At 41.8% G+C, this 26,618-nt stretch overlaps 1 protein-coding gene across 1 annotated transcript in view; it reads left to right on the top strand.

Annotated features, from left to right (window-relative positions):
• The window catches only part of LOC128656986 (zinc finger protein OZF-like), a 127,448-nt gene that overhangs the window by 27,627 nt on the left and 73,203 nt on the right, over positions 1–26,618 (top strand). Inside the window, exons 3-4 of the mRNA XM_053711195.1 lie at positions 15,843–15,947; positions 17,597–17,710. Coding sequence (XP_053567170.1) covers positions 15,843–15,947; positions 17,597–17,710 — 219 coding nt within the window. The remainder of the gene's footprint in view (positions 1–15,842; positions 15,948–17,596; positions 17,711–26,618) is intronic.

Below are 26,618 nucleotides of genomic sequence, written 5' to 3'. Positions count from 1 at the left end.
GTCTCATAAGCAAAACAAATAATACTTCTCAACCAGAGAGAAAGAGCAGTAGCAGTAGCTTTCTGACCTTTATGTTTACCAGAGAAACAAACAGGGCAGAGGCCTGGCAAAAAATCCTTAGTCGCCTGTAGGTAGAATTTTAGAGCATGCACAACATCCAAGTTGCGCAACAAACGATCCTTATGAGAAGAAGGATTAGGACATATAGAAGGAACAACAATTTCCTGATTAATATTTCTATCCGAAACCACTTTAAGAAAAAAACACAATTTAGTAGGAAAAAAACCCGCCTTATCAGCATGAAAGATAAGGTAATGCGAATCACACTGCAAAGCCGAGTTCCGAGACTCTCCAAGCAGAAGAGATAGCAATAAGAAACAAGATAAAAACTTAATATCTATGGAATGCAATGGCTCAAACGGAGCCTGCTGCAAAACTTCAAGAACAAGGTTAAGGCTCCAAGGGGGAGCAACAGACTTAAAAACAGGCCTGATTCTGACCAGGGCCTGACAAAAAGATTGAATATCTGGCACATCCGCCAGATAACATAATAGATAATGCAGAAACCTGACCTTTCAGAGAACTGACTGACAAACCCTTCTCCAGACCTTCCTGGAGAAAAGACAAAATCCTAGGAATCATAACCCTACTCCAAGAGTAGCCTTTGGATTCACACCAATAAAGGTATTTGCGCCATACCTTATGGTAGAACTAAGCATTCAATCTCCAAGCAGTCAGCTTCAGAGAACAAAATTTGGATGAAGGAACGGACCCTGAGTTAGAAGGTCCTTCCTCAGAGGCAACCTCCAAGGTGGAAGAGATGATATCTTCACTAGGTCTGCATACCAGAACCTGCGAGGCCATGCAGGAGCTATTAGAATTACAGATGCTCTCTCCTGATTGATATGAGCAATGACTCAGGAAGGAGAGCAAACGGAGGAAACAGATATGCCAGACTGAAATCCCAAGGAACCGCCAGCGGATCTATCAGGATGGCTTGCGGATCTCTTTACCTTGAACCATACCTTGGAAGCTTGGTGTTCTGCTGAGACGCCATCAGATCCAACTTCAGCACCACCCCCCCATTTGAGGGTTAACCTGGAGAACACCTCCAGATGGAGAAACCACTCCCCAGAATGAAATGTCTGCTCAGGAAGTTCGCTTCCCAATTGTCCACACCTGGAATGTGGATGGCAGATAGACAGCAATTGTGAGCTTCTGCCCACTGAACAAACCGAGCCACCTCCTTCATGGCTAAGGAACTCTAAATTCCTCCCTGGGGGTTGATGTAAGCCACTGAGGTGATATTGTCCGACTGGAACCTGATAAACCGGGCTAAGGACAACTACAAGATATTTATGGGGAGAGCAGACTCCTCCCGAGTCCAGAGTCCCTGCGCCTTTAACAAGTCCCAGACTCCTCCCCAGCCCAGCAGGCTGGCGTCCGTGGTCACGATCACTCGGGAAGGTCTCCGGAAGCAGAGACAGAGCCCTGAGACAGATGGTCCTGAGAAAGCCACCACAGGAGAGATCTAAATCTATCCTCTGAGACAGATCCGAATGGTCCCTGAGACAGTGCACCTAGAGTTATACAACCGAGGAAGGAAAGGAAGATACCAACGACTGATACAAGCTGAACCAGCGCCTCCAGCTAGCACACCTGAACATGTAGATATGCATCCTTCAGATCTATGGCCGTCATGAACTGACCCTCTTGGACCAAAGGAAGAATGGAACGAATGGTTTCCATTTTGAAGGATGGTACTCTGAGAAACTTGTTGAGACACTTCAAGTCTAGAATAGGTTGAAAGGTTCCCTCTTTTTTGGGAACCACGAACAGATTGGAATAGAATCCTAGGCCCTGTTCCTCTGTTGGAACTGGAACTATCACTCCCAGAGAGGAAAGATCCTGAACACATTTCAAGAATGCCTCTCTTTTTATCTAGTCTGCAGATAATCTTGAGAGGAGGAACCTGCCCCTGGGAGGAAAAGTTTTGAATTCTATTTTGTAACCCTAAGATACTATGTCCGCAGCCCAAGGATCTGGGACATCTCGTATCCAAGCTTGATAAAACAGCAAAAGTATGGCCCCCACTTGATCTGATCCCGGATCAGGGGCAAACCCTTCATGCTGATTTAGACTCAGCTGCGGGTTTCTTAGATTGTTTCCCCTTAGTCCAAGACTGATTGGGTTTCCAAGAAGACTTGGACTGTTCCTGCTTGGAAGAGGAAGACTTTCCTTTGAAGTTACAAAAGGAACGGAAATTACTCTGACGTCCTTTAGGTCTATTCTTCTTGTCTTGTGGTAGAAAAGACCCTTTTACACCTGTGACATCAGAAATTATTTCTGCCAGACCAAGTCCAAACAAGGTCTTACCCTTGTAAGGAAGCGCCAGAAGCTTGGACTTGGAAGTAACGTTACATCAGCTGACCAAGATTTCAGCCATAATGCCCTGCAAGCTAGAACAGCAAAGCCAGATATCTTGGCTCCCAGTTTAATAACTTACATGGTAGCATAAGAAATAAAAGAATTGGCTAGCCTGAGAGCCCTAATTCTGTCTTGGATCTCCTCCAGAATAGTCTCTTCCTGAAGCGAATCCGACAAAGCGTTGAACCAATAAGAGGCCTCACTTGTCACAGTGGCAATACAAACTGCAAGTTGCCATTGGAGACCTTGATGAACATACATCTTCTTCAAATAAGCCTCCAGCTTTTTGTCCATTGGATCCTTAAAAGAGCAGCTATCCTCTATAGGAATAGTAGTTCTCTTAGCTAGGGTAGAAATGGCCCCTTCCACTTTAGGTACCGAGTGCCAAGAATCTTTTATGGAGTCAGCGACCGGAAACATCTTTTTAAAGACAGGAGGCGGGGGAAAAGAAATCCCTGGCCTTCTCCCATTCCTGTGCAATAATCTCTATTGCATGGTCTGGAACGGGAAACACTTCCACAGAGGAAGGAACAAGTATTTATTAAATTTACTAGATTTCTTAGGGTTGACAACGACAGGAGTATCGGAGTCTTCCAGAGTAGCCAAAACCTCCTTTAACAATACACAAATAGGTGTTCAAGCTTAAATCTGAAGGATACAACTTCAGCATCAGATGAAGGAATTATACTGTACGAATCTGAGATTTCACCCTCATCAGGCTTATGAGAGAGGGCGACCTGAGTAGCAGAGGTTTGAACAGAAACCTTAATATCGAGTGTCTAATTTTCCTCTTGCATTTTCCCTTTAGCATAGGAATAGCAGATAAAGCCACAGATACCGCCGAAGATACCTGAGCAGCAATTTCTGCAGGAAAATAAAACTCCTCCAGGAGACTGAGAGGAACTGCAGGGCACTGTATGTGACGCCACTAAGGCTTGGGACGTTTGAGGAGAAAGCTGTGGCATTGCCTGAACAGCATCATCCTGAGAGATGGTTGGCTCAGAAACAAAGAGTTTTAAAAGTCCTATCTATTCATGTGGAACAAAATTGCAAAGGCAACACAATTTGATTCTCCAAACAAAGCAGGCACCTGTCCATAGGAGCAGAATCCTGTTCCATAATTGAGATTAAAAAAATTTGCAGAAAAAATTCTTTGAGGTACTGTCGCTTTAAAAAAAAAACAAGGCAATATAGATTTTTGACAAAAGAAGTATACTGCGCTTCACTGCTTGCAGAATTTATCCCTAACCAGATGCAAATAAATTATTATTATTTTATTTTTTTGGGGCAGAAAAAATTTAGAAGTACAAATTCAATTTATAAGTACACCTTTACACCTCGGCCTGTGACTGAGGGCCTACCTGCCCCTTCATATTTAAACAAGCGTAGGATTATCAGGACTCTACAGTGCAGTCGCTGTAACTGCTTCGATAAGTCTCCAGGAGCAGAGCCGGAAGGTCACGTGACCGGCAGTTGAAGCTGCTCCACAAATGTAAAGTGCGCGCTTTAGGCCGGAAGAGCTGTATGCAAAAAAGGTAAAAGCCGCTACCTGACAAAATACTGCGTCAGAGATGGTAAAACGTGCCCACAAACAACTTGCTCACACAAACCTTTTGTGAACTAAGCATGCTTGAGAAAAATAATAAATAAATAAACTCATGAGCCACCGAAATAGGGTTCATGCCTTCCTCTCATAAAGGAGATTAACCCCAGTATCTGTCTCACATACCAAATGTGCCTTCCCACTGCCTAGAATTAATCATGTACCCAGGATTCTAGTCCCATAAGTGAATGCAGAGAGTTGTAGCTTAACCCCTTCAGTGCCAGCCTCCCAGCCCCAGAAGACAAAGGCACTTATCTGCACTTCTAGATGTCCTGCAGGAGGACAGCTCACAAGGCGTGAAAGGACGCCAACTCCTTACAGATGCCTATGGAAAAAAGAAAGAACAGAGTAAACCTACTCTGGCTTTCTATACTAGGGCAGCAATATGTTAGGAAAACACAGCAAGGCCCACCTTACAAGTTCCTAACTGCTTTAAAGCCACCACTACTCTACTGCAGAGATTGAAGTGGACTACAGCTATACCCAAACATCTTGCTTGTAGATAAAGGAAATCTAATTTTCTTCCGACACCAAAACTTCACCTCCTCCATTGACGAAGGGAAAGATTATGACTGGTGATTATGGGTAGGGGAGTGACGCTTAACAGCTTTGCTGTGATGCTCTTTGCCTCCTCCTGCTGGCCAGGAGTGATATTCCCACTAGTAATTGATGACGTCGTGGACTCTCCATATCTTAGGAAAGAAATGTGTACAGACACTGTGCTTAAAGAGCTTATGACGTAGTCCTCTATTCTATCAGACTGTGCTAGGATATGCTAATCTACCATAGAGAACTAGTGGGTGGGATTAATAGTCAAAAGTAAATTGAGCTGGTATGTCCAGAAAACTTTTATGTAGAGTGGCATAGAACCTCTATTTTATATTCTAACAAGAATAAGAATGGCCCCCGCCTTGCACTGGGAAACATGAACTAGTTTATCTAAACTAAAAAGAGAAAATAATGGAGGCAAAAGGGGGAGTTAGTAGTATGGGTTTTTGGGGGAAGGAATTTCAGCGGGCAAGAGCCGCTCTGAATAAGACAAGTGGGGGGGAGCAGAGCTAGGTAAGATGTTATACTGGAAAACAAATATAGGGTATAGGCCTTATAAGTATTACTACGCTTAACCTTTGAGATAGTATAGCAATAAATGTCCAGGGACACCATATAATATACCAATGCCCTCACGATTATGGTACACAGTGGGTAAACTAATCTAACCTACTGAAAATAACATGACATAAATTAGCCCTATCAAAATAAAGTACACTCTTAGGTTCTTCATTAGGCATGTGAAGGGTAAGCTAACAAGGAGAACAGGTATCTAGCAAAATACCCCTCTTTAAGCGCAGGATTACTAAGAATATATACAGCTATCTATTATGAGACTCGATATGCAATATATAGAAACATTACTCAAATTTCTGTGTGATTTTTTAGTGTGCACGAGGTCAGTTGACATTATATATCTGTATGTGTAAAGAGCCACATAGTAAATAAATAGACTTAACATATTTGTGCAACCAAGAAACATAGAGGGAGTCACATAATTATATAAGAGATAAAAGTCTGGCAAACCCTGAAGCTGCATATAAGTAGAGGGTGAACCATACTATATCTAGAGCAAAGTAATATATTCAGGGATATGAAAAATCTCATATAGCTTGCATCCCAATACTTGCAGCATAAATACATAGTTATGATACTGAGATGGTAATCTATGGCTTCTCTAATAAAGCGATGACTGCATATCCCTTTTTAGGGAAGGGCATGATAACCTATTGTTATAATAGTATATAACCAGAGAGACCTTAGCTTTAATAAAAAATGGGCTATAATAGTATGGTTTTGAACATTACATACTGTACTGAAGAATCATACTTATTCCGCTAGAGATCTATATATTGTAAATTGTTAATATATCTGAACAAATCAACACTTTTCATCTAGTGTATAGGTAAGGCTCCCATCTAGATTTAAGGATATGTATATAAGGTTGGGAGAGGGTCTTAAACTATATGAACTTATATAACGAATAATACAAAGACAAGTCTGTGCAACCAAATGAAACTTAGTACAGATAAGTAGGATGGGTAGAAGCAGGTCCAAACAATGGAATTCTCTGAGATCAACATAGTAGATTAATAGTCCTTAATATCTTTAAGGTATTGATCTAACGTCTCCATCTTCTATGTTATAGCCACTACCGGAGAGGTAAAAACCTACCCAATCCAGATAGGAGCTAACCGTGGCGTTTTATTTAGCCAATTCCACTTCTGTGTATCTGTACTAGTCCGGAAGTGCAGCATGATAAGGATCGCCACTGTGCAGATAAGCTGAATCGGCTAATGACAGGACCAGTGAGCAGGCCTGTAATGATAGATGTTATGTGACTGATTGTGCATTTAGACCCATAGCTTGTATTACGGTGTCTGGGGCCTTCATTTTCACACTGCTTAATCAAGTTCTGGTTATCTGAACTCCTTGCTTTTGTGCAAGCATTGCCGTTTATCAGGCTGCCGAGTACACCAACCTGAAGTGCTGCTGAGAGGGAATCAGTGGGAGAATTTTCCTGCTGCGCAATGACATCTTCGCCATCTTTGCTTTGGAAATCTGATGACTCATCTGTTATAATGGAATCCTCCGTATATCCCCTTTTTATTAATAAAGTAAGGCTTTCAAAGTTTCGGTTCATTTTTCTCTCTGGGTCAGCTAGGAGAGCATACATTAGGGTGGAAAAATCGTCCATCTTAACAGAGGCCGTTAGTAAGTGGCACAGAGCCTGATGTTGTTGCTGTGCTAAAGCCCCTATGAGGAGCGAACAATATGCGGCAAGGGCCGTATTGCATGCCAGCCAGTAATTAGGTACTGCGTTACGAGTGAGGATTGTGTGTCAGGGAGTACCTCAGGCTTCCATGTAGTTAGTTGTACACTCACTGCGATACCGGATCACACCAGATAAGTTTTCCCAGCAGCTCATCATCCATCTTCGTATAGGCTGACTAGGTGGCTGGCTGTTAGGTGAAAGCATTAGGAGTAATGAAACAGGAGATCAGAGCGTGGGTTTCGTGGGTTAGTTGGATCGCTCTGTCAGATATAAACTCCCATATCCTTTCTTGTTATGGTCAGGGATATGTTCTTAACTTAGGACTCCTTTATTCTTTGTTTTTGTGTACAGACTTTTTATATTTATACTTTTTAAGTCACCAGCTTCTACTGAGCATGTGCAAGAATCACAGACTATACGTATCTATGCATTTGTGATCGGCTGATGGCTATCACATGGTACAGGGGGAGTAGAAATAGACATAACTTTGAAATTTGGCAGAAAAAAAAATCAAATGTATGCTTACCTGATAAATGTATTTCTTTCTTGACACTGTGAGTCCACGGATCATCTAATTGCAAAGAGCACCACAGCAAAGCTGTTAAATATCACCTCCCTTCCCTCTAACCCCAGTCATTCGACCAAAGTAAAGGAGAGAAAGGAAGCAACAAGGTGCAGAGGTGTCTGAAATTTATAACATATAAAAAAATCTGTCTTTAAGAAAACAGGGCGGGCCGTGGACTCACTGTGTCAAGAAATAAATAAATTTATCATGTAAGCATAAATTTCGTTTTCTTTCTAATGACACAGTGAGTCCACGGATCATCTAATTACTATTGGGAATCAATACCCAAGCTAGAGGACACAGACATAAGGGATGGACCTTACAGGGAACCTAAATGGAAGGCACCACTGCTTAAAGAACCTTTCTCCCAAAAGAAGCTTCAGTGGAGGCAAAAGTATAAAATTTATAGAATTTAGAAAAAGTGTGAAGAGAGGACCATGTTGCAGCCTTGGAAATCTGTTCCACAGAAGCTTCATTTTTGAATGCCCAGGAAGAGGAAACAGCCCTCGTAGAATGAGCCGTAACTCTCTCAGTAGGCTGCTGTCCAGCAGTATCATAGGCCAAGCGAATGATACTCCTGAGCCAGAAAGAAAGAGAAGTAGCCGTAGCTTTCTGCCCATTACGTTTCCCAGAGAAAACCACAAACAGAGCAGAAGACTGACGAAAATCCTTAGTCGCTTGTAAATAGAAATTCAATGTACGCACCACATCTAGGTTGTGCAGCAGACGTTCCTTCTGAGAAGGAGGATTAGGACACAAAGAAGGAACAACAAGCTCCTAATTAATGTTCCGATTTGAAACCACTTTAGGGAGAAACCCTAACTTAGTACGCAAAACTACCTTATCCAAATGAAAAATAAGGTAAGGTGACTCATACTGCAATGCCGAGAGTTCTGAAACTCTACGAGCAGATGAAATGGCAACAAGAAACAAAACCTTCCAAGATAACAGTTTAATATCTAAGGAATGCATAGGCTCAAACGGAGCCTTTTGAAGAACCTTAAGAACAAGGTTAAGACTCCGGGGAGGAGTAACCGGTTTAAACAAAGGCCTCATCCTGACCAAGGCCTGACAGAATGATTGTACGTCTGGTACATCCGCCAGACGTTTGTGTAATAAAATAGACAAGGCAGATATTTGACCCTTTAAGGTACTTGCCGATAAACCCTTCTCCAAACCCTCTTGGATAAAAGATACAATTCTAGGAATCTGAACTCTACTCCAAGATTAGCCTCTGGATTCACACCAATACATATATTTACACCATATCTTATGGTAAATCTTCCTGGTAACAGGCTTAAGAGCCTGAATCATGGTCTCAATGACCAACTCTGAAAAACCATGCTTAGCTAAAATTAAGCATTCAATCCCCAAGCAGTCAGCTTCAGAGAAACTAGATTTGGGTGAAGGAAGGGCCCCTGAAGTAAAAGGTCCTTCCTTAGAGGAAGTCTCCAAGGGGGGAGAAATGACATCTCCACTAGATCTGCATACCAAATCCTGTGAGGCCACGCCGGTGCAATAAGGATCACCGACGCCCTCTCCTGTTTGATTCAAGCAATGACCCGAGAAAGGAGAGCGAACGGAGGAAATAGTTATGCGAGACTGAAATTCCAAGGGACCGCCAGAGCATCTATCAGTACCGCCTGGGGGTCCCTTGACCACGACCCGTACCTCGGGAGCTTGGCATTCTGCAGAGATGCCATGAGATCCAGATCCGACTGTCCCCATTTGAGAATCAAGCTGGAAAACACTTCCGGATGGAGTTCCCACTCCCCCGGGTGAAAAGTCTGCCTGCTCAGGAAATCCGCTTCCCAGTTGTCCACTCCTGGAATGTGGATCGCAGACAGACAGCAGTTTTGGTTTTCCGCCCACTGAATTATCTTGGCTACCTCTGTCATGGCCAAGGAACTCCGAGTTCCTCCCTGATGGTTGATGTAAGCCACCGAAGTTATGTATTCCACCTGGAACCTGATAAACCGGGCTGAGGCTAGGCCAGAAGAGCATTGAAGATTGCTCTCAGCTCCAGATTGTTTATGGGTAGAACAGACTTCCTCCGAGTCCATGTCCCCTGAGCCTTTAGAGAACCCCAGACTGCTCCCCATCCCAGGAGGCTGGCGTCCGTTGTTACAATCACCCAGGTGGGTCTGCGGAAGCATATTCCCTGGGAGAGATGATCCTAAAACAACCACCGAAGAAGAGAATCCCTTGTCTCCTGATCCAGATCCAATCGTGGAGACAGGTCCGCATAATCTCCGTTCCACTGCCTGAGCATTCATAACTGCCGTGGTCTGAGGTGGAAATGGGCAAACGGAATGATGTCCATGGCAGCTACCATCAGACTGATCACTTCCATACATTGAGCCACTGATGGCCGAGAAGTGGACTGAAGCTCCAGACAAGAATTGAAAATCTTTGATTTCCTGACTTCTGTCAGAAATATTTTCATTGATAGAGAATCTATTATGGTTCCCAATAACACTACCTTTGTAGTTGGAATTAAGGAACTCTTTTCCAAATTCACCTTCCATCCGTGAGATTGCAGGAAGGATAACAACATCTCCGTGTGGGAGTTTGCTTGTTGAAAGGATGGCGCCTGAACCAGAATGTCGTCCAGATAAAGCGCCACTACAATGCCCCGCAACCGGAGCACCGCCAACAGGGATCCCAGAACCTTTGAAAAAATTCTGGGAGCTGTGGCAAGGCCGAAAGGAAGAGCCACAAACTGGAAGTGTTTGTCCAGAAATGCGAACCTCAGAAACTTGTGATGATCCCTGTGGATGGGAACATGCAGGTACGCGTCCTTTAAATCTACCGTTGTCATAAATTGACCCTCTTGAACCAAGGGAAGAATGGAACGAATAGTTTTCATCTTGAAGGACGATGGACGGTACTCTGAGGAATTTGTTTAGACTTTTGAAATCTAAAATTGGTCTGAAGGTTCTGGGAACCACAAACAGATTGGAGTAAAACCCCAGACCCTGTTCCTGCCTTGGAAAAGGAACTTTAACTCCCAGGTCGGAAAGGTCCCGAACACAGTGTAAGAACGCCTCTCTTTTTATCTGGTCTACAGATAATCTTGAAAGCAGAAACCTGCCCCTGGGAGGAAAGGTCTTGAATTCTAATTTGTATCCCTGGGACACGATGTCCACTGCCCAGGGATCCTGAACATCCCAAAACCAAGCCTGAGCGAAGAAAGAAAGTCTGCTCCCCACAAAATCCCGTCCCGGATCGGGGGCAGTCCCTTCATACTGACTTTGAGTCAATTGCGGGCTTCTTAGATTGCTTTCCCTTGTTCCAAGACTGGTTGGACCTCCAGGAAGACTTGGACTGTTCCTGCTTGGTAGAGGAAGAGGAGGGCTTACCCTTGAAGTTTCGAAAGGAACGAAAATGAATCTGCCATCCTTTCTGCTTATTCCTCTTATCCTGACAGAGGAAATGACCCTTTCCTCCCGTAATGTCAAAAGCTTAGATTTAGAAGACACATCCGCAGACCAGGATTTTAACCATAAGGCTCTGCGGGCCAGGACGGCAAACCCACAAGTCTTTGCTCCCAGCTTAATAACCTGTAGGGAAGCATCCGTAATAAAGGAATTGGCCAACTTAAAGGCCTTGATCTTGAGTGTCTGTCCGAATAGAATCAGACAACGCATCAAACCAGTATGCCGCTGCACTAGTGACGGTAGCAATACACACCGCAGGTTGCCATTGTAAACCCTGGTGTACATACATCTTCTTGAGCAACCCCTACAACTTCTTATCCATCGGATCTTTAAAGGAACAACTATACTCTATGGGAATAGTGGTCCTCTTAGCTTAAGTGGGAATTGCCCCTTCCACCTTAGGGACCGTCTGCCAAGACTCCTGGATAGAGTCTGCTATAGGAAACATCTTCTTAAATATAGGGGATGGAGAAAAGGGGATACCCGGTCTCTCCCATTCCTTAGCAATAATCTCTGTAGCTCGATCTGGTACAGGGAAAACCTCCACCATAGAAAGTACTACAAAGTACTTGTTTAGTTTACTAAACTTCTTAGGATTGACTACGACAGTAGTGTAGGAGTCATCAAGGGTAGCCAAAACCTCCTTAAAGGGACACTGAACCCAAAAATATTTTTTGTCATTCAGATAGAGCATGCAATTTTAAGCAACTTTATAATTTACTCCTATTATCAATTTTTCTTTGTTCTCTTTGGTTCAGAACAATGGACAGCACTTGTTTATTGGTGCTGATCAATCAGCAAAGACAACCCAGTTTGTTCACCAAAAATGGGCCGGCATCTAAACTTACATTCTTGCTTTTCAAATTAAGATACTAAGAATATGAAGAACATTTGATAATAGGAGTAAATTAGAAAGTTGCTTAACCCCTTAACGACCAAGGACGTACGCCACACGTCCTCAAAAAAAATACAGTTAATGACCGAGGACGTGTGGCGTACGTCCTTGGTCTGGAAAGCAGCTGGAAGCGATCCTGCTCGCTTCCAGCTGCTTTCCGGTTATTGCAGTGATGCCTCAACATCGAGGCATCCTGCAATAACCCCCCTTGGCCATCCGATGCAGAGAGAGCCACTCTGTGGCCCTCTCTGTACCGGACATCGATGGCCGGTTTCGTTGGTGGGTGGGAGCCAGTCTGGGAGGCGGGTGGGCGGCCATCGGGGGGCGGGATCGTGGGCGGGAACGCCGGGCACGCGCGCGGGTGCGCGCGCGTGCACGAGGGGGTAGGAAGCGGGTGGGAACCGCTACACTACAGAAAAGTGATGGGATTAAAGTGGCAGTGATTGCCAAATATATTTACATATATGTCAATCTAAGAGATCTGGGAGGGGTGGTGGGTTGGTCTTTTGGGGGGGGGCAAGCTACACTACAGAAAATCATTTAAAAAAAAATAATAAAAACATATTTTACTATAAACTGGGTACTGGCAGACAGCTGCCAGTACCAAAGATGGCTACTAATAAGTTAGAGGGGGATGGGTAAAGAGCTGTTTGGGGGGTATCAGGGAGGTTGGTGGCTAAGGGGGGATCCTCCAGAGCAGCATATGTAAATATGCCTTTTTTTTTATTTATTTTTTATCAAGGATAGCTTTTTTTTTAGTACTGGCAGACTTTCTGCCAGTACTTAACATGGCGGGGACAATTGTGGGGTGGGGGAGGGAAGAGAGCTGTTTGGGAGGGATCAGGGGGTGTAATGTGTCAGGTGGGAGGCTGATCTCTACACTAAAGCTAAAATTAACCCTGCAAGCTCCCTACATGCTACCTAATTAACCCCTTCACTGCTAGCCATAATACACATGTGATGCGCAGCGGCATTTAGCGGCCTTCTAATTACCAAAAAGCAACGCCAAAGCCATGTATGTCTGCTATTTCTCAACAAAGGGGATCCCAGAGAAGCATTTACAACCATTTGTGCCATAATTGCACAAGCTGTTTGTAAATGATTTCAGTGAGAAACCTAAAATTGTGAAAAATTTTACTTTTTTTTTTATTTAATCGCATTTGGCGTTGAAATGGTGGCATGAAATATACCAAAATGGGCCTAGATCAATACTTAGGGTTGTCTACTACACTACAATAAAGCTAAAATTAACCCTACAAGCTCCCTACATGCTCCCTAATTAACCCCTTCATTGCTGGGCATAATACACGTGTGGTGCGCAGTGGCATTTAGCGGCCTTCTAATTACCAAAAAGCAACACCAAATCCATATATGTCTGCTATTTATGAAAAAAGGGATTCCAAAGAAGCATTTACAACCATTTGTGTCATAATTGCACGAGCTGTTTGTAAATAAATTCAGTGAGAAACCTAAAGTTTGTAACAAAATGTGTGAAAAAGTGAACAATTTTTTTTATTTGATCGCATTTGGCGGTGAAATGGTGGCATGAAATATATCAAAATGGGCCTAGATCAATACTTTGGGATGTCTTCTAAAAAAAAATATATACATGTCAAGGGATATTCAGGGATTCCTGGAAGATATCAGTGTTCCAATGTAACTAGCGCTAAGTTTGAAAAAAAGTGGTTTGGAAATAGCAAAGTGCTTCTTGTATTTATTGCCCTATAACTTGCAAAAAAAAGCAAAGAACATGTAAACATTGGGTATTTCTAAACTCAGGACAAAATTTGGAAACTATTTAGCATGGGTGTTTTTTGGTGGTTGTAGATGTGTAACAGGTTTTGGGGGTCAAAGTTAGAAAAAGTGTGTTTTTTTCCATTTTTTCCTCATATTTTATATTTTTTTTATAGTAAATTATAAGATATGATGAAAATAATGGTATCTTTAGAAAGTCCATTTAATGGCGAGAAAAACGGTATATAATATGTGTGGGTACAGTAAATGAGTAAGAGGAAAATTACAGCTAAACACAAACACCACAGAAATGTAAAAATAGCCTTGGTCCCAAACGGTCAGAAAATGGAAAAGTGCTGTGGTCATTAAGGGGTTAAAATTGCATGTTCTATCTGAATCACAAAATAAAAAAATTGGGTTCAGTGTTCGTTTAAGTAACAAACGGAGATGTACAAGCTTAAACCTGAAAGATACAACTTCAGTATTAGCAGAAGGAATTACACTGTCTGAGTCTTGAGATTTCACCCTCAGATGCTACCGAAGTTAATTCCTCCTCAGATTTCTGGGAGGAGACATTCGGAATAGCCACGACTGTGTCAGAAACCTTACACAACCTTACATTTCCTCTTGCGCTTTCCCTGCAGCATGGGAAAAGCAGACAACGCATCAGATACCGCTGAGGACATGAGGGAAGCGATGTCTTGCAACGTAACTCCAGGTGGAGTAAGAGAGGAAGCGCAGGGCACTGGATGTGTGGACGATAAATTTTGGGACACTTGAGGAGAAAGCTGTGGCATATCTTGAACATTGTCAGAAGACTTCTGAACAGCATTCACCTTAGACAATGTTGGCTCAGAAAAACCTCTATCCCTGTAATGCAAAGTTCTCTCAATACATGAGGAACAGAAAGGGATTGGTGGTTCCACATTAGCACCGAAACATAAAGAACATGCAACATCTTGCAGGGCCTCTTGGTCCATATTTATTCACCAATAAACAGAATAAACAGATAAACAAATGGATATTTTATTTAGAAAATACCCCACAAAAAACTGTTACTGTTCCTTTAAATTTTAAAAAGAAACTGCTTTATTTTTCTGCAATAAAAACAACAAAGTATCCCCAAAAAACACTCCGGACAACCTCTGCACCTTAGCTTAGCTTTCCTGAGGTGCTTACCTGCCTGACTGCAAACGGAGTGACTATTCTGCTAGATAAACCGGACTCAACTTCTATTTTTCAGTAATTTGTAGTCCGTTAACCGCAACGCTGCTATATCTGTGACAAAGCTATTTCTCGGCTCCAGAACACAGGAAGTGTAGGAGGAAAAAGGCGCGCAATAGAAATTGCCGCCTCAGCTAACCCCGCCCATCGTGGACGTTACGTTAACCTCCCGATCGGCTAAATGTATTACTAAAGCCGTCGGGAGTAAAGTAACAACAAAACCACCATCTACTGAGCCATGAGTCTCCTCAGCCTCAGTGCCTGCTATTGCTGCCATTAATAAAACAATCCCCCTAGCAATAGGCGAATGTCTCTTGTCCCACAATCGTATTTTAAAGTGCTATCCTTTATTTTCTGCAATCTGTCCCAGAAAAAAATAAAGTTAGCACTTACCTTTAGACTTCTGCCAGGCAGCACGGCAGCTCACTAGGTTTGAGAGGCCAGTTCCCTAACATGGACCTGTGGATAAAAACAAAGACTAAGTAATCTTACTCAGGCTTGCATGGATAGGGCAGCATTAAATACATGGGAGGCGCAGTGAGGATTGTACCCCACAAGTTCCCATTTCTTGAAAGCCACCACTGTTCTACTGAAGAGACTGATATGGACTACGGCTACACCCTAGGACAAAGCAGAACAATCTTAAACTGCTGAAAAATAATAAAATCTTGCTTGAAGAATCTTCTTTCTAACACCTAACTTTACCACTTCCTTGCTCTAACGTAGGCAAAGAGAATGACTGGGGTTAGAGGGAAGGGAGTTGATATTCTACAGCTTTGCTGTGGTGCTCTTTACCGCCTCCTGCTGGGCAGGAGTGATATTCCCAATAGTAATTAAATGATCCGTGGACTCACCATGTCATTAGAAAGAAAATCCACTACTTGTTTGAAGTTCAGACTAAGTGTTATTGTATTGTCTTGTTATCATCTTTAACCCTTGTTTCGTTCATGTTGCAGTTTTATACTGGAATATAGAGGATCCTGGTAAAAAAAAAAAAAGAAAGAAAGGAATAGAGAGGGAAAAGGAGGAGAATGTGTGTATTTGGTGCTATTGTCTGTCTGGGAAATACACAAACTGTTTTATGGTAAAGTTATAAAAACTAGATCATGTGATCTGCTTTATTTGTACAGATGAAGATAACACTGATATAGTGAAAGTGGAGATAACAGAAGATCTGTGTGTGAGGCATCAGCTCGGATTGCTGGATGAGGAAACCAGTGACAGTATCAGCCCAGGTGAGTGTGCACATGTGGTGTGTTTGAGGGACACAGGTTACAGGTAATTGTGCATGTATGTTGTGCCTAAAGGATGTAGTGCAAAGGTAAGTGTTCATATATGTTGTTTCTGATGAATATGGTTTACAAGTGAGTGTGCATGTGTGTTGTTTCTCAGGAACACTGGTTTATAGGTGATTGTGCATGTATGTTGTGTCTGCGGGATGAAAGTAGCATGGGTGTTGTGTTTGAGATATGTGGGTTACAGGTGAGTGTGCATGAAGGTTGTGTGTGAGGAACACAAGATACAAGTGAGTGTGTATGTTGTGTCTGAGGGACATGGGATACAGATGAGTGTGCATGTATGTTGTCTTTTTCGGTATGTGGGTTACAGGTGAGTGTGCACGTATATTGGGCCAGATTACAAATGGAACGCAAAATATCAAGACATGGCATGAGAACCTAGCACAGCGAAGATGGTAAGTCGCACAGTGATGGCAGCAAATTAAAATATAGATGTATATGAATGAATACACATATTTATGTGTTTATATGTGTATATACACATATTAACACATAAATATATATGTATATAAGCATATACATATATACTGTATTTATAGGAATACCACAGTCCCCATAGCAGTGCCGTGTTTTTTCTAAATCCCTACACCCACTCACTTTAACTCCTAAAAACTGCTTTGTGCTGTTTAAAAAAAAATTAAAGATGCTACAGTTTTTTGTTTTTTATAGAAAATGAATCTAACACTTTATATAGGTGTCGATTTGGGCATATTTAGATATTTAGACCGAGATCTGTGCACATATATTGTGTGTGAGGTACCTGGTTTACAGGTGAGTGTGCACATATATTGTGTGTGAGGTTTGTAGGTTACAGGTGAGTGTGCATATATATTGTGTGTGTGGTACGTGGGTTACAGGTGAGTGTGCACATATATTGTGTGTGAGGTACGTGGGTTACAGGTGAGTGTGCACATATATTGTGTGTGAGGTATGTAGGTTACAGGTGAGTGTGCATATATATTGTGTGTGAGGTACGTGGGTTACAGGTGAGTGTGCATATATATTGTGTGTGAGGTACGTGGGTTACAGGTGAGTGTGCATATATATTGTGTGTGAGGTACGTGGGTTACAGGTGAGTGTGCATATATATTGTGTGTGAGGTACGTGGGTTACAGGTGAGTGTGCACATATATTGTGTGTGAGGTATGTAGGTTACAGGTGAGTGTGCATATATATTGTGTGTGAGGTACGTGGGTTACAGGTGAGTGTGCATATATATTGTGTGTGAGGTACGTGGGTTACAGGTGAGTGTGCATATATATTGTGTGTGAGGTACGTGGGTTACAGATGAGTGTGCATATATATTGTGTGTGAGGTACGTGGGTTACAGGTGAGTGTGCACATATATTGTGTGTGAGGTAAGTGGGTTACAGCTGAGTGTGCATATATATTGTGTGTGAGGTATGTGGGCTACAGTTGAGTGTACATAGAAAGTGTGATAGTTTACTAAATAATTCTCTTCTGTGCACATAGTAATTTTTGGGTCATCACATGATTTGTATTTATATATAATGAGAGATAAATTGATACATCCCATAAGTACTACAAACAACTTACACATATGCATGTATATTCTTATTGCACAGGCCGTATGAATGTGACGCCTTTAGAGGGCTCAGCGGTTGAGCACAGAGGAGAAGCATATGTGTTTGATCACGTAAAGACTGAGGAGGATGAAGTTCCTATAAATACAGCTACAGGTGATTAGCGCTATTTAACATCTTAACCACCAATGTACCCTGGGCATCAGCAATGGTTGGCATACCCCCAAACATCCGCCAGATATAGCGAAGGTCTTCGCTATATTTGTATGTCTCCGGAAGTAAGGAATGCAGCGTAGCTGCGCTAGTTAAACCCTTAACGACCACAAATGTACTGGGTATGTCTGTCGTTAAGTAAACGAAATATTCTGTGATAGTGTAATTTTGTCTCATGTAAATAAGTTATATTTTCTAAGATGGTTACACAGCAGACACAAGTCAGTGAGCAGCTCATGTATGAATAACTAAGGGATAGATTACACATGAAGCACAAAACTATTATCAGTGTTTAGTGCTAACTCCACTCAAGTTATATCTATAGAGCTCCTATTCTTGTACTTGTATTACAAATTGAAAGTAAAATGTTATCACAAGAGCCAAAGCCTCAGGCACTGTAATATCTGGAGGTCGGATATTGTGACCTCACTGAGTCCCTTTCTGCATAGTCGTCTGCATATTTATACACATATAAATAAAAACACATACATATACACCTTTGTGTCCATCCCAGTGCACCTGATCATAGACCAGGATCTTCAAACTTTTTTTCCCCAAAGACCCAGTGCAATGATACCCCATATGTTTGCGACCCTATTATTATGCTTGGTCTGAAGATCTCTGAAGTAATATACAACAAGATAGCTGCAATTTTTGGTAAAGTGAAATGTGTGTGAATTTTATACCTGATTGTAGTCAAACTTGAAAGTGTTGTAAAAGGTAATAACACACACTCTCATACAACTTACACACCACACACACAAACACTCATACAACACACACATCTTATACACTTATATAATACACACACATACTACACATTGTCATACAACACACACAACACACACTCTCATACAACACACACATCTTACACACCCATATAATACACACACATACTACACATTCTCATACAACACACACATCTTACACACCCATATAATACACACACATACTACACATTCTCATACAACACACACATCTTACACACTCATATAATACACACACATACTACACATTCTCATACAACACACACATCTTACACACCCATATAATACACACACATACTACACATTCTCATACAACACACACATCTTACACACTCATATAATACACACACATACTACACATTCTCATACAGGGAGTGCAGAATTATTAGGCAAATGAGTATTTTGACCACATCATCCTCTTTATGCATGTTGTCTTACTCCAAGCTGTATAAGCTCGAAAGCCTACTACCAATTAAGCATATTAGGTGATGTGCATCTCTGTAATGAGAAGGGGCGTGGTCTAATGACATCAACACCCTATATCAGGTGTGCATAATTATTAGGCAACTTCCTTTCCTTTGGCAGAATGGGTCAAAAGAAGGACTTGACAGGCTCAGAAAAGTCAAAAATAGTGAGATATCTTGCAGAGGGATGCAGCACTCTTAAAATTGCAAAGCTTCTGAAGCGTGATCATCGAACAATCAAGCGTTTCATTCAAAATAGTCAACAGGGTCGCAAGAAGCGTGTGGAAAAACCAAGGCGCAAAATAACTGCCCATGAACTGAGAAAAGTCAAGCGTGCAGCTGCCAAGATGCCACTTGCCACCAGTTTGGCCATATTTCAGAGCTGCAGCATCACTGGAGTGCCCAAAAGCACAAGGTGTGCAATACTCAGAGACATGGCCAAGGTAAGAAAGGCTGAAAGACGACCACCACTGAACAAGACACACAAGCTGAAACGTCAAGACTGGGCCAAGAAATATCTCAAGACTAATTTTTCTAAGGTTTTATGGACTGATGAAATGAGAGTGAGTCTTGATGGGTGTTATGTGATTCTTTTTTCAGGATATGATGTTATCATATATCACTTTTCAGCAAGGAAATGACTGACACATTACACAGGTTTTCACAATCTTATAATAACAATAATGGTTTTATTCTGCACATAATTATAACAACGAAATACCACAAACCACTGTTCCTGCTTATAACACTCTATGCAATTGCAATACTCATATAATCATCTATGCAGCTTTCAGTTACATTGAGTTGCCTGCGCAACGACTGATAACAATCTTATGTTGCATTACCACTAAAACAATTCTTTCTAGGTTCAAACAAACAAATTAATACATCACCGTGATCTCTGGCTGCATCATCCTATCCTGCCGCTTCTGGGGCGCAATGGGAGGGGACATCTGGGCAATCTTTGGACCAGGAGAAAAACAGGCGATCAGCGGGAAACAACACTGAAGATGCGTCCATCCACAGGTCCCAAAAATACACTCAAATACACACAACAAAAATACACAGACTCTCAGACTCCGACTCCAGATTGCCCAGATGTACCCCTCTTTATACTGTTCACTTGTGTAACAGTTTTGGCGCAACTCCACAGATCCTGAGACCGCTCCCTCTGAGGTTGGCTATGGTCCAAGACATCTGGCCAGTCTGTCTTAGCCTCAACCAAGCTTATCAGGGCATGCCCAGGTACTATCTCTGACGTATTACTAAACTGTGATGCCGTCATCTTTAGTTTCAAACAAACATGTTTTTCTGCTTAACATTATATATCTGATTATGTGGTCTTATGCAGTTACTTCTGTCAAATACATCAATAATAGTTATAACAATCTTTCCATAGATATAATTAATAGCTAAACATCATAATGGCTTTATTACTTAGCCTATTGCAATTGATATTACTTAGCCTATTGCAATTAATAATAATTCATCGTTTAACAATATTACTAGGCATTAGCCCCTATACCAATGTGTTATCAAGATGTTCCTGAATGTCAGTAAGTGACCCCTGCCAAGGTCGCACCCTTGTTCTGTCTGGGTTTTGACTTCTTATCATCAGCCTCCATCGGTTGTTTACCACTTGTAGCATGACTTAGCGAAATTCACTGTCATCTACTTGAAGTTAATTAATGTTTTTTACTCTGTTAAAGGCACACTCTCTTAAAGGCAAAGTCACACAAGTTAGTGCAAGTGTCTTATGCTCACACTCTCTTAAAGGCAAAGTCACACAAGTTTAAGCAAGTGTCGCATGAGCAATTACTGCAACCACTTTCCTTACATTCCACCCCTTGGTTATGTGACACCTTGCTTGTTTCTAAACACATACCTTAATAATTAAAACTTATCCACTCAAGTAATATTGTCCTTTGGTTTAAAACACATCCTACCTAATGTATTACAGAAACATCCAAACATTTTTACTATAATGAATATCGCACACAAGCAAGCCAGACTTATTAATAGCCATTTAACTATAGTTTTGCCTAAGCTTCCAAGCCATCCCCCCAGTCCAAAAGTCCAGTCAAAGTCTTTAAGCCATTTGCTAAATGAATCATCATGTACCTCACGTATGTGCTTTTGCACTTCTTCTAGTCTGTGTAGGTCATGTTTGATTTTACCTGTATTGTCTTCTATGTACACACAGCATTGCTGGTGGATTCTTTGGCAAACTCCTCCTTCTGCAGCTAGGAGGTAGTCTAGAGCCATTCTATTCTGTAATGCCACCATCCTAATTTGTTCCTGTTCCAATGCTAAAAGCTCTATTGCATCTCTAGTTACATTAAAAGCTCCATCTACTAAATCAGCTAGCGTATTCAACCTAGTGAGGGCTGTAGCAGCCCCATAATGAGGGACAAATGTTGCAAGCAGACGCATACCTTCACTAATTTTAACTCCATTGTGTATTTTGTCCAGGTCAAGGTATCTTCGTGTTCTATGCAATTTAGGTGGTGGAAGCGTGGTGGTTATGTTAAAAGCAGGGAATATATATCCTAAAAAGCATGGGCCATAATGGGTGCAAGGTATTACCTTTACTGCCCACCTCCCACACAACCAATAATATCCCACTGGCAGTTTAACAAAAGGAGGACATATCCTATTCAATCGCTTCCTCCCATCCTTAGTCCGTGTGTTACCTGCTAGTGTTTCCCTATTAAGCTGGTACCAGTCTTTAATAAGGTCTCTGGGCTCACCAAACTTAGTCTTCCATTTCTCATGGGCATATGTCAAATTTGAGAAGTCATAGAATTTCAGTTTAATGTTGAATACCCCTGTCCTATTTTTAACTAGCCGTCCTATGTTATACATTAACATTATCATGTCAGGTAGCTGGGTTAGGTTATTAGTACTATATATATTCCCATCTAGATTCTGAAACATAATAGCACCTGTAGTCACATTATTAGCTAGATGCAACTTATCCAGCAAGTCATCCCTACCTGGTGTGTTAAGACCTGTAAAATTCCACACAGTCTTATTCCCAATCATATCGGCAAGCATACTCATGGTTAAAGGGACACCTAAATAAAGGTAACCCCTAGTCTGCCCGTGAGGCACATACCCAACATGGTCCCTGAACATTTGTCACATTAAACACATCTTTGGCAGTTTTTACAAAGGTATTATCAAGTTCCCATGAGGAGGCATGCAGGGAGCCTAAATGGCGCCGTGCATGGTCCCTCTTTCCCTTGTGTCGGTTGTTTAATAATTTCCCATCCATTACAGGTCTCCTGATATACATTAAAAGAGGTTCAGATGACTCTTTTCCTGTATATTTACACACATATGTCAGTCCCTCTGGTTCCCCATCAGTGTATGATATGTTTAACATTACAGCACGAACCTGTGTATTAGTGGATGTTTTGCAACCTAAAATGCGTTCCTGAATCCCCACTGTTAGTTTTGGGGAAGTGGAAGGCGTACTGGGATTTTCACAAATTAACCCAACCCCTTCTTGCAAATTCAAATATCAAGTTCTCATCCGGTAAAACAATTGTCCAGCTCTCGTCCTCCTTAGAGTCCTTACAGTCTTCCCTGGTCACTGCAGCAGAACAAAAATCTTTAGTTACACAATGTACAGTGAAGGAAGGGATGTCACAGGTAATTGTCTCTTCTTCTGATAGTCCAAATACCACCCTTTCCCGCTTGGTAAGGAACATCCAACTTCCATATTCATTTTTGGTCAAACAGGTTACGTCGTCATCAAAGGTAAATGGGATGGAGTAGGATGCCCATGTTGTGCAATACGGAATGGTCATGCTTCCCTCATAGAAGGTGTGATAGCTGACACCGGACACCTCACGTTTCATCCTCTGGCTCATACGACCAAAAGGAGTCCCAACAGAGCACCAGTTACAATAACAGCCCTGTCAACAAGAATCTAGGAAGGAAACATACTTCAAATTAATTCCGTAAATAGCACTTGCCCGCAGGCACATGCAGCCAATCATTGCTCCCTATCCTTGACTACATTCACTACATTGTAACTTCACTTTTAATACATCTATGCTAATTAAATACTCTGGGATGGGTACAATTAAAACAAAACATCACTGCTTAGGGAGACTTCCTACTTTCAATGCCACCCCTGCTTGTTTTACTTCTATAGTGTCCCCCCCCCCCCCCCTAATAAATCTAAGTTGCCTCCACTCCAGTATCAATCAAAGCCTGCTTAAAATAGACCATACTGATACTGGGAGCTTGGCCTGTTTCGTATGGGCCCTGGAAATATTACTCCAGGTCCTCCAACGAAAGAAAGTCCAACCCTGGCCCTGGGGCTTCAGGGGCACTGGCCCTTTTTGTCCCATCCAGGTATTGGTATCCTTTTCCAGTGGACTTTGTTTGGGAATCAACTAGGGACATTTTCCCCTCAGGGCTAGTTTCCCAAAACTACAATAAATATACCGAATATCACAAAGAAAAAAATGTGAAATAAATGTGATAACAAAAATCATAAAAGGAAAACCAAATAAAGTTCTGAATCAAGGATATGTCTGTGTCCTCTGGATGAGTTTTTCAGCTTGTTAGCATTCCTCAGTGAGATCCCATAAAAAAGGAAACAGAAAATTGCAACATAGTGTGAATCTGTAATGGCACTTTGAGGAAGTAGTTGTTTTGTAACAAATGACTACTCACATTTGTTGGAGCTTTCCACTAAGCTCAAGGATATGCGCACTCCCACTTTATACTGATGGGAAAACAGTACACTAGGCAAAACTTGGATACAAATTTATTTTAAAATATATAAAAGTGTCACATAAGCCTTGATAACACCACAATGTAAGGGTACAAAAGCAGATATGCTGTAACAAATGCTTCAAATCGCCAAACTTGCAAAGAGGTAAATGGATCAGCAGGAGTGTGACCGCTGAAACCAAAACCTTTTTAGTAGCAAGACAATAGCGCTAAGCCCCCAGGTGTCCTGGCTAGTGTAGAGACGCAATAAAACTCAATATAGAACAGTTCAGTTCCTTAATATAGAAGGTATTATGCAATTGCAATCTTATAATAACAATAATGGTTTTATTCTGCACATAATTATAACAACGAAATACCACAAACCACTGTTCCTGCTTATAACACTCTATGCAATTGCAATACTCATATAATCATCTATGCAGCTTTCAGTTACATTGAGTTGCCTGCGCAACGACTGATAACAATCTTATGTTGCATTACCACTAAAACAAGTCTAGCTAGTTTTATACAAACAAATTAATACATCACCGTGATCTCTGGTTGCATCATCCTATCCTGCCACTTCTGGGGCGCAATGGGAGGGGACATCTGGGCAATCTTTGGACCAGGAGAAAAACAGGCGATCAGCGGGGAAAAACAACACTGAAGATGCATCCATCCACAGGCCCCAAAAATACACTCAAATACACACACCACAAATACACAGACACTCAGACTCTCAGACTCAGACATGATCAGATTGCCTAGATGTACCCCTCTTTATACTGTTCACAGTTTTGGCGCTCCCGCTCCCTCTGAGGTTGGCTATGGTCCAAGACATCTGGCCAGTCTGTCTTAGCCTCAACCAAGCTTATCAGGGCATGCCCAGGTACTATCTCTGACGTATTACTAAACTGTGATGCCGTCATCTTTAGTTTCAAACAAACATGTTTTTCTGCTTAACATTATATATCTGATTATGTGGTCTTATGCAGTTACTTCTGTCAAATACATCAATAATAGTTATAACAATCTTTCCATAGATATAATTAATAGCTAAACATCATAATGGCTTTATTACTTAGCCTATTGCAATTGATATTACTTAGCCTATTGCAATTAATAATAATTCATTGTTTAACAATATTACTAGGCATTAGCCCCTATACCAATGTGTTATCAAGATGTTCCTGAATGTCAGTAAGTGACCCCTGCCAAGGTCGCACCCTTGTTCTGTCTGGGTTTTGACTTCTTATCATCAGCCTCCATCGGTTGTTTACCACTTGTAGCATGACTTAGCGAAATTCACTGTCATCTACTTGAAGTTAATTAATGTTTTTTACTCTGTTAAAGGCACACTCTCTTAAAGGCAAAGTCACACAAGTTAGTGCAAGTGTCTTATGCTCACACTCTCTTAAAGGCAAAGTCACACAAGTTTAAGCAAGTGTCGCATGAGCAATTACTGCAACCACTTTCCTTACAATGGGCCAGATGGATGGGCCCGTGGCTGGATTGGTAAAGGGCAGAGAGCTCCAGTCCGACTCAGACGCCAGCAAGGTGGAGGTGGAGTACTGGTTTGGGCTGGTATCATCAAAGATGAGCTTGTGGGGCCTTTTCGGGTTGAGGATGGAGTCAAGCTCAACTCCCAGTCCTACTGCCAGTTTCTGGAAGACACCTTCTTCAAGCAGTGGTACAGGAAGAAGTCTGCATCCTTCAAGAAAAACATGATTTTCATGCAGGACAATGCTCCATCACACACGTCCAAGTACTCCACAGCGTGGCTGGCAAGAAAGGGTAAAAAAGAAGAAAATCTAATGACATGGCCTCCTTGTTTACCTGATCTGAACCCCATTGAGAACCTGCGGTCCATCATCAAATGTGAGATTTACAAGGAGGGAAAACAGTACACCTCTCTGAACAGTGTCTGGGAGGCTGTGGTTGCTGCTGCACGCAATGTTGATGGTGAACAGATCAAAACACTGACAGAATCCATGGATGGCAGGCTTTTGAGTGTCCTTGCAAAGAAAGGTGGCTATATTGGTCACTGTTTTGTTTTTGTTTTGTTTTTGAATGTCAGAAATGTATATTTGTGAATGTTGAGATGTTATATTGGTTTCACTGGTAAAAATAAATAATTGAAATGGGTATATATTTGTTTTTTGTTAAGTTGCCTAATAATTATGCACAGTAATAGTCACCTGCACACACAGATATCCTCCTAAAATAGCTATAACTAAAAACAAACTAAAAACTACTTCCAAAACTATTCAGCTTTGATATTAATGAGTTTTTTGGGTTCATTGAGAACATGGTTGTTGTTCAATAATAAAATTAATCCTCAAAAATACAACTTGCCTAATAATTCTGCACTCCCTGTACAACACACACATCACACACTCTCATATAACACACACAAGTCGCGACCCAGTAAACTTAGTGTTGCGACCCAGTAATGGGTCCCAACCTGTGGTTTGAACCCTGTCATAGACCATATCCCTTTAAATCACTGTTTGACCATGTATTTCAATAACAAACCTTCGGCTAGATTACGAGTCTTGCATTATGAGTAAAAAAGCAGCGTTAAGCCTTATAACGCTGCTTTTTTACTACCGCTGGTATTACGAGTCTTGCAGATTTTGGGGCACCGCACACTTTTTTGGCCTTACCGCAAATCAACTTACGCAAATTGCGTATAGTCTTTCTCCAACATTGGTGTGTCCGGTCCACGGCGTCATCCATTACTTGTGGGATATTCTCCTCCCCCACAGGGAAAGGCAAGGAGAGCACACAGCAAGAGCTGTCCATATAGTCCCTCCCAGGCTCCGCCCCCCCAGTCATTCTCCTTGCCGCTCTGAACAAGTAGCATCTCCTCTGGGATGGTGAGGA

Source organism: Bombina bombina, chromosome 4 (assembly GCF_027579735.1).
Source record: "Bombina bombina isolate aBomBom1 chromosome 4, aBomBom1.pri, whole genome shotgun sequence".
Taxonomy (NCBI): Eukaryota; Metazoa; Chordata; class Amphibia; order Anura; family Bombinatoridae; genus Bombina; species Bombina bombina.
This window is presented reverse-complemented; position numbering and strand designations above follow the sequence as displayed.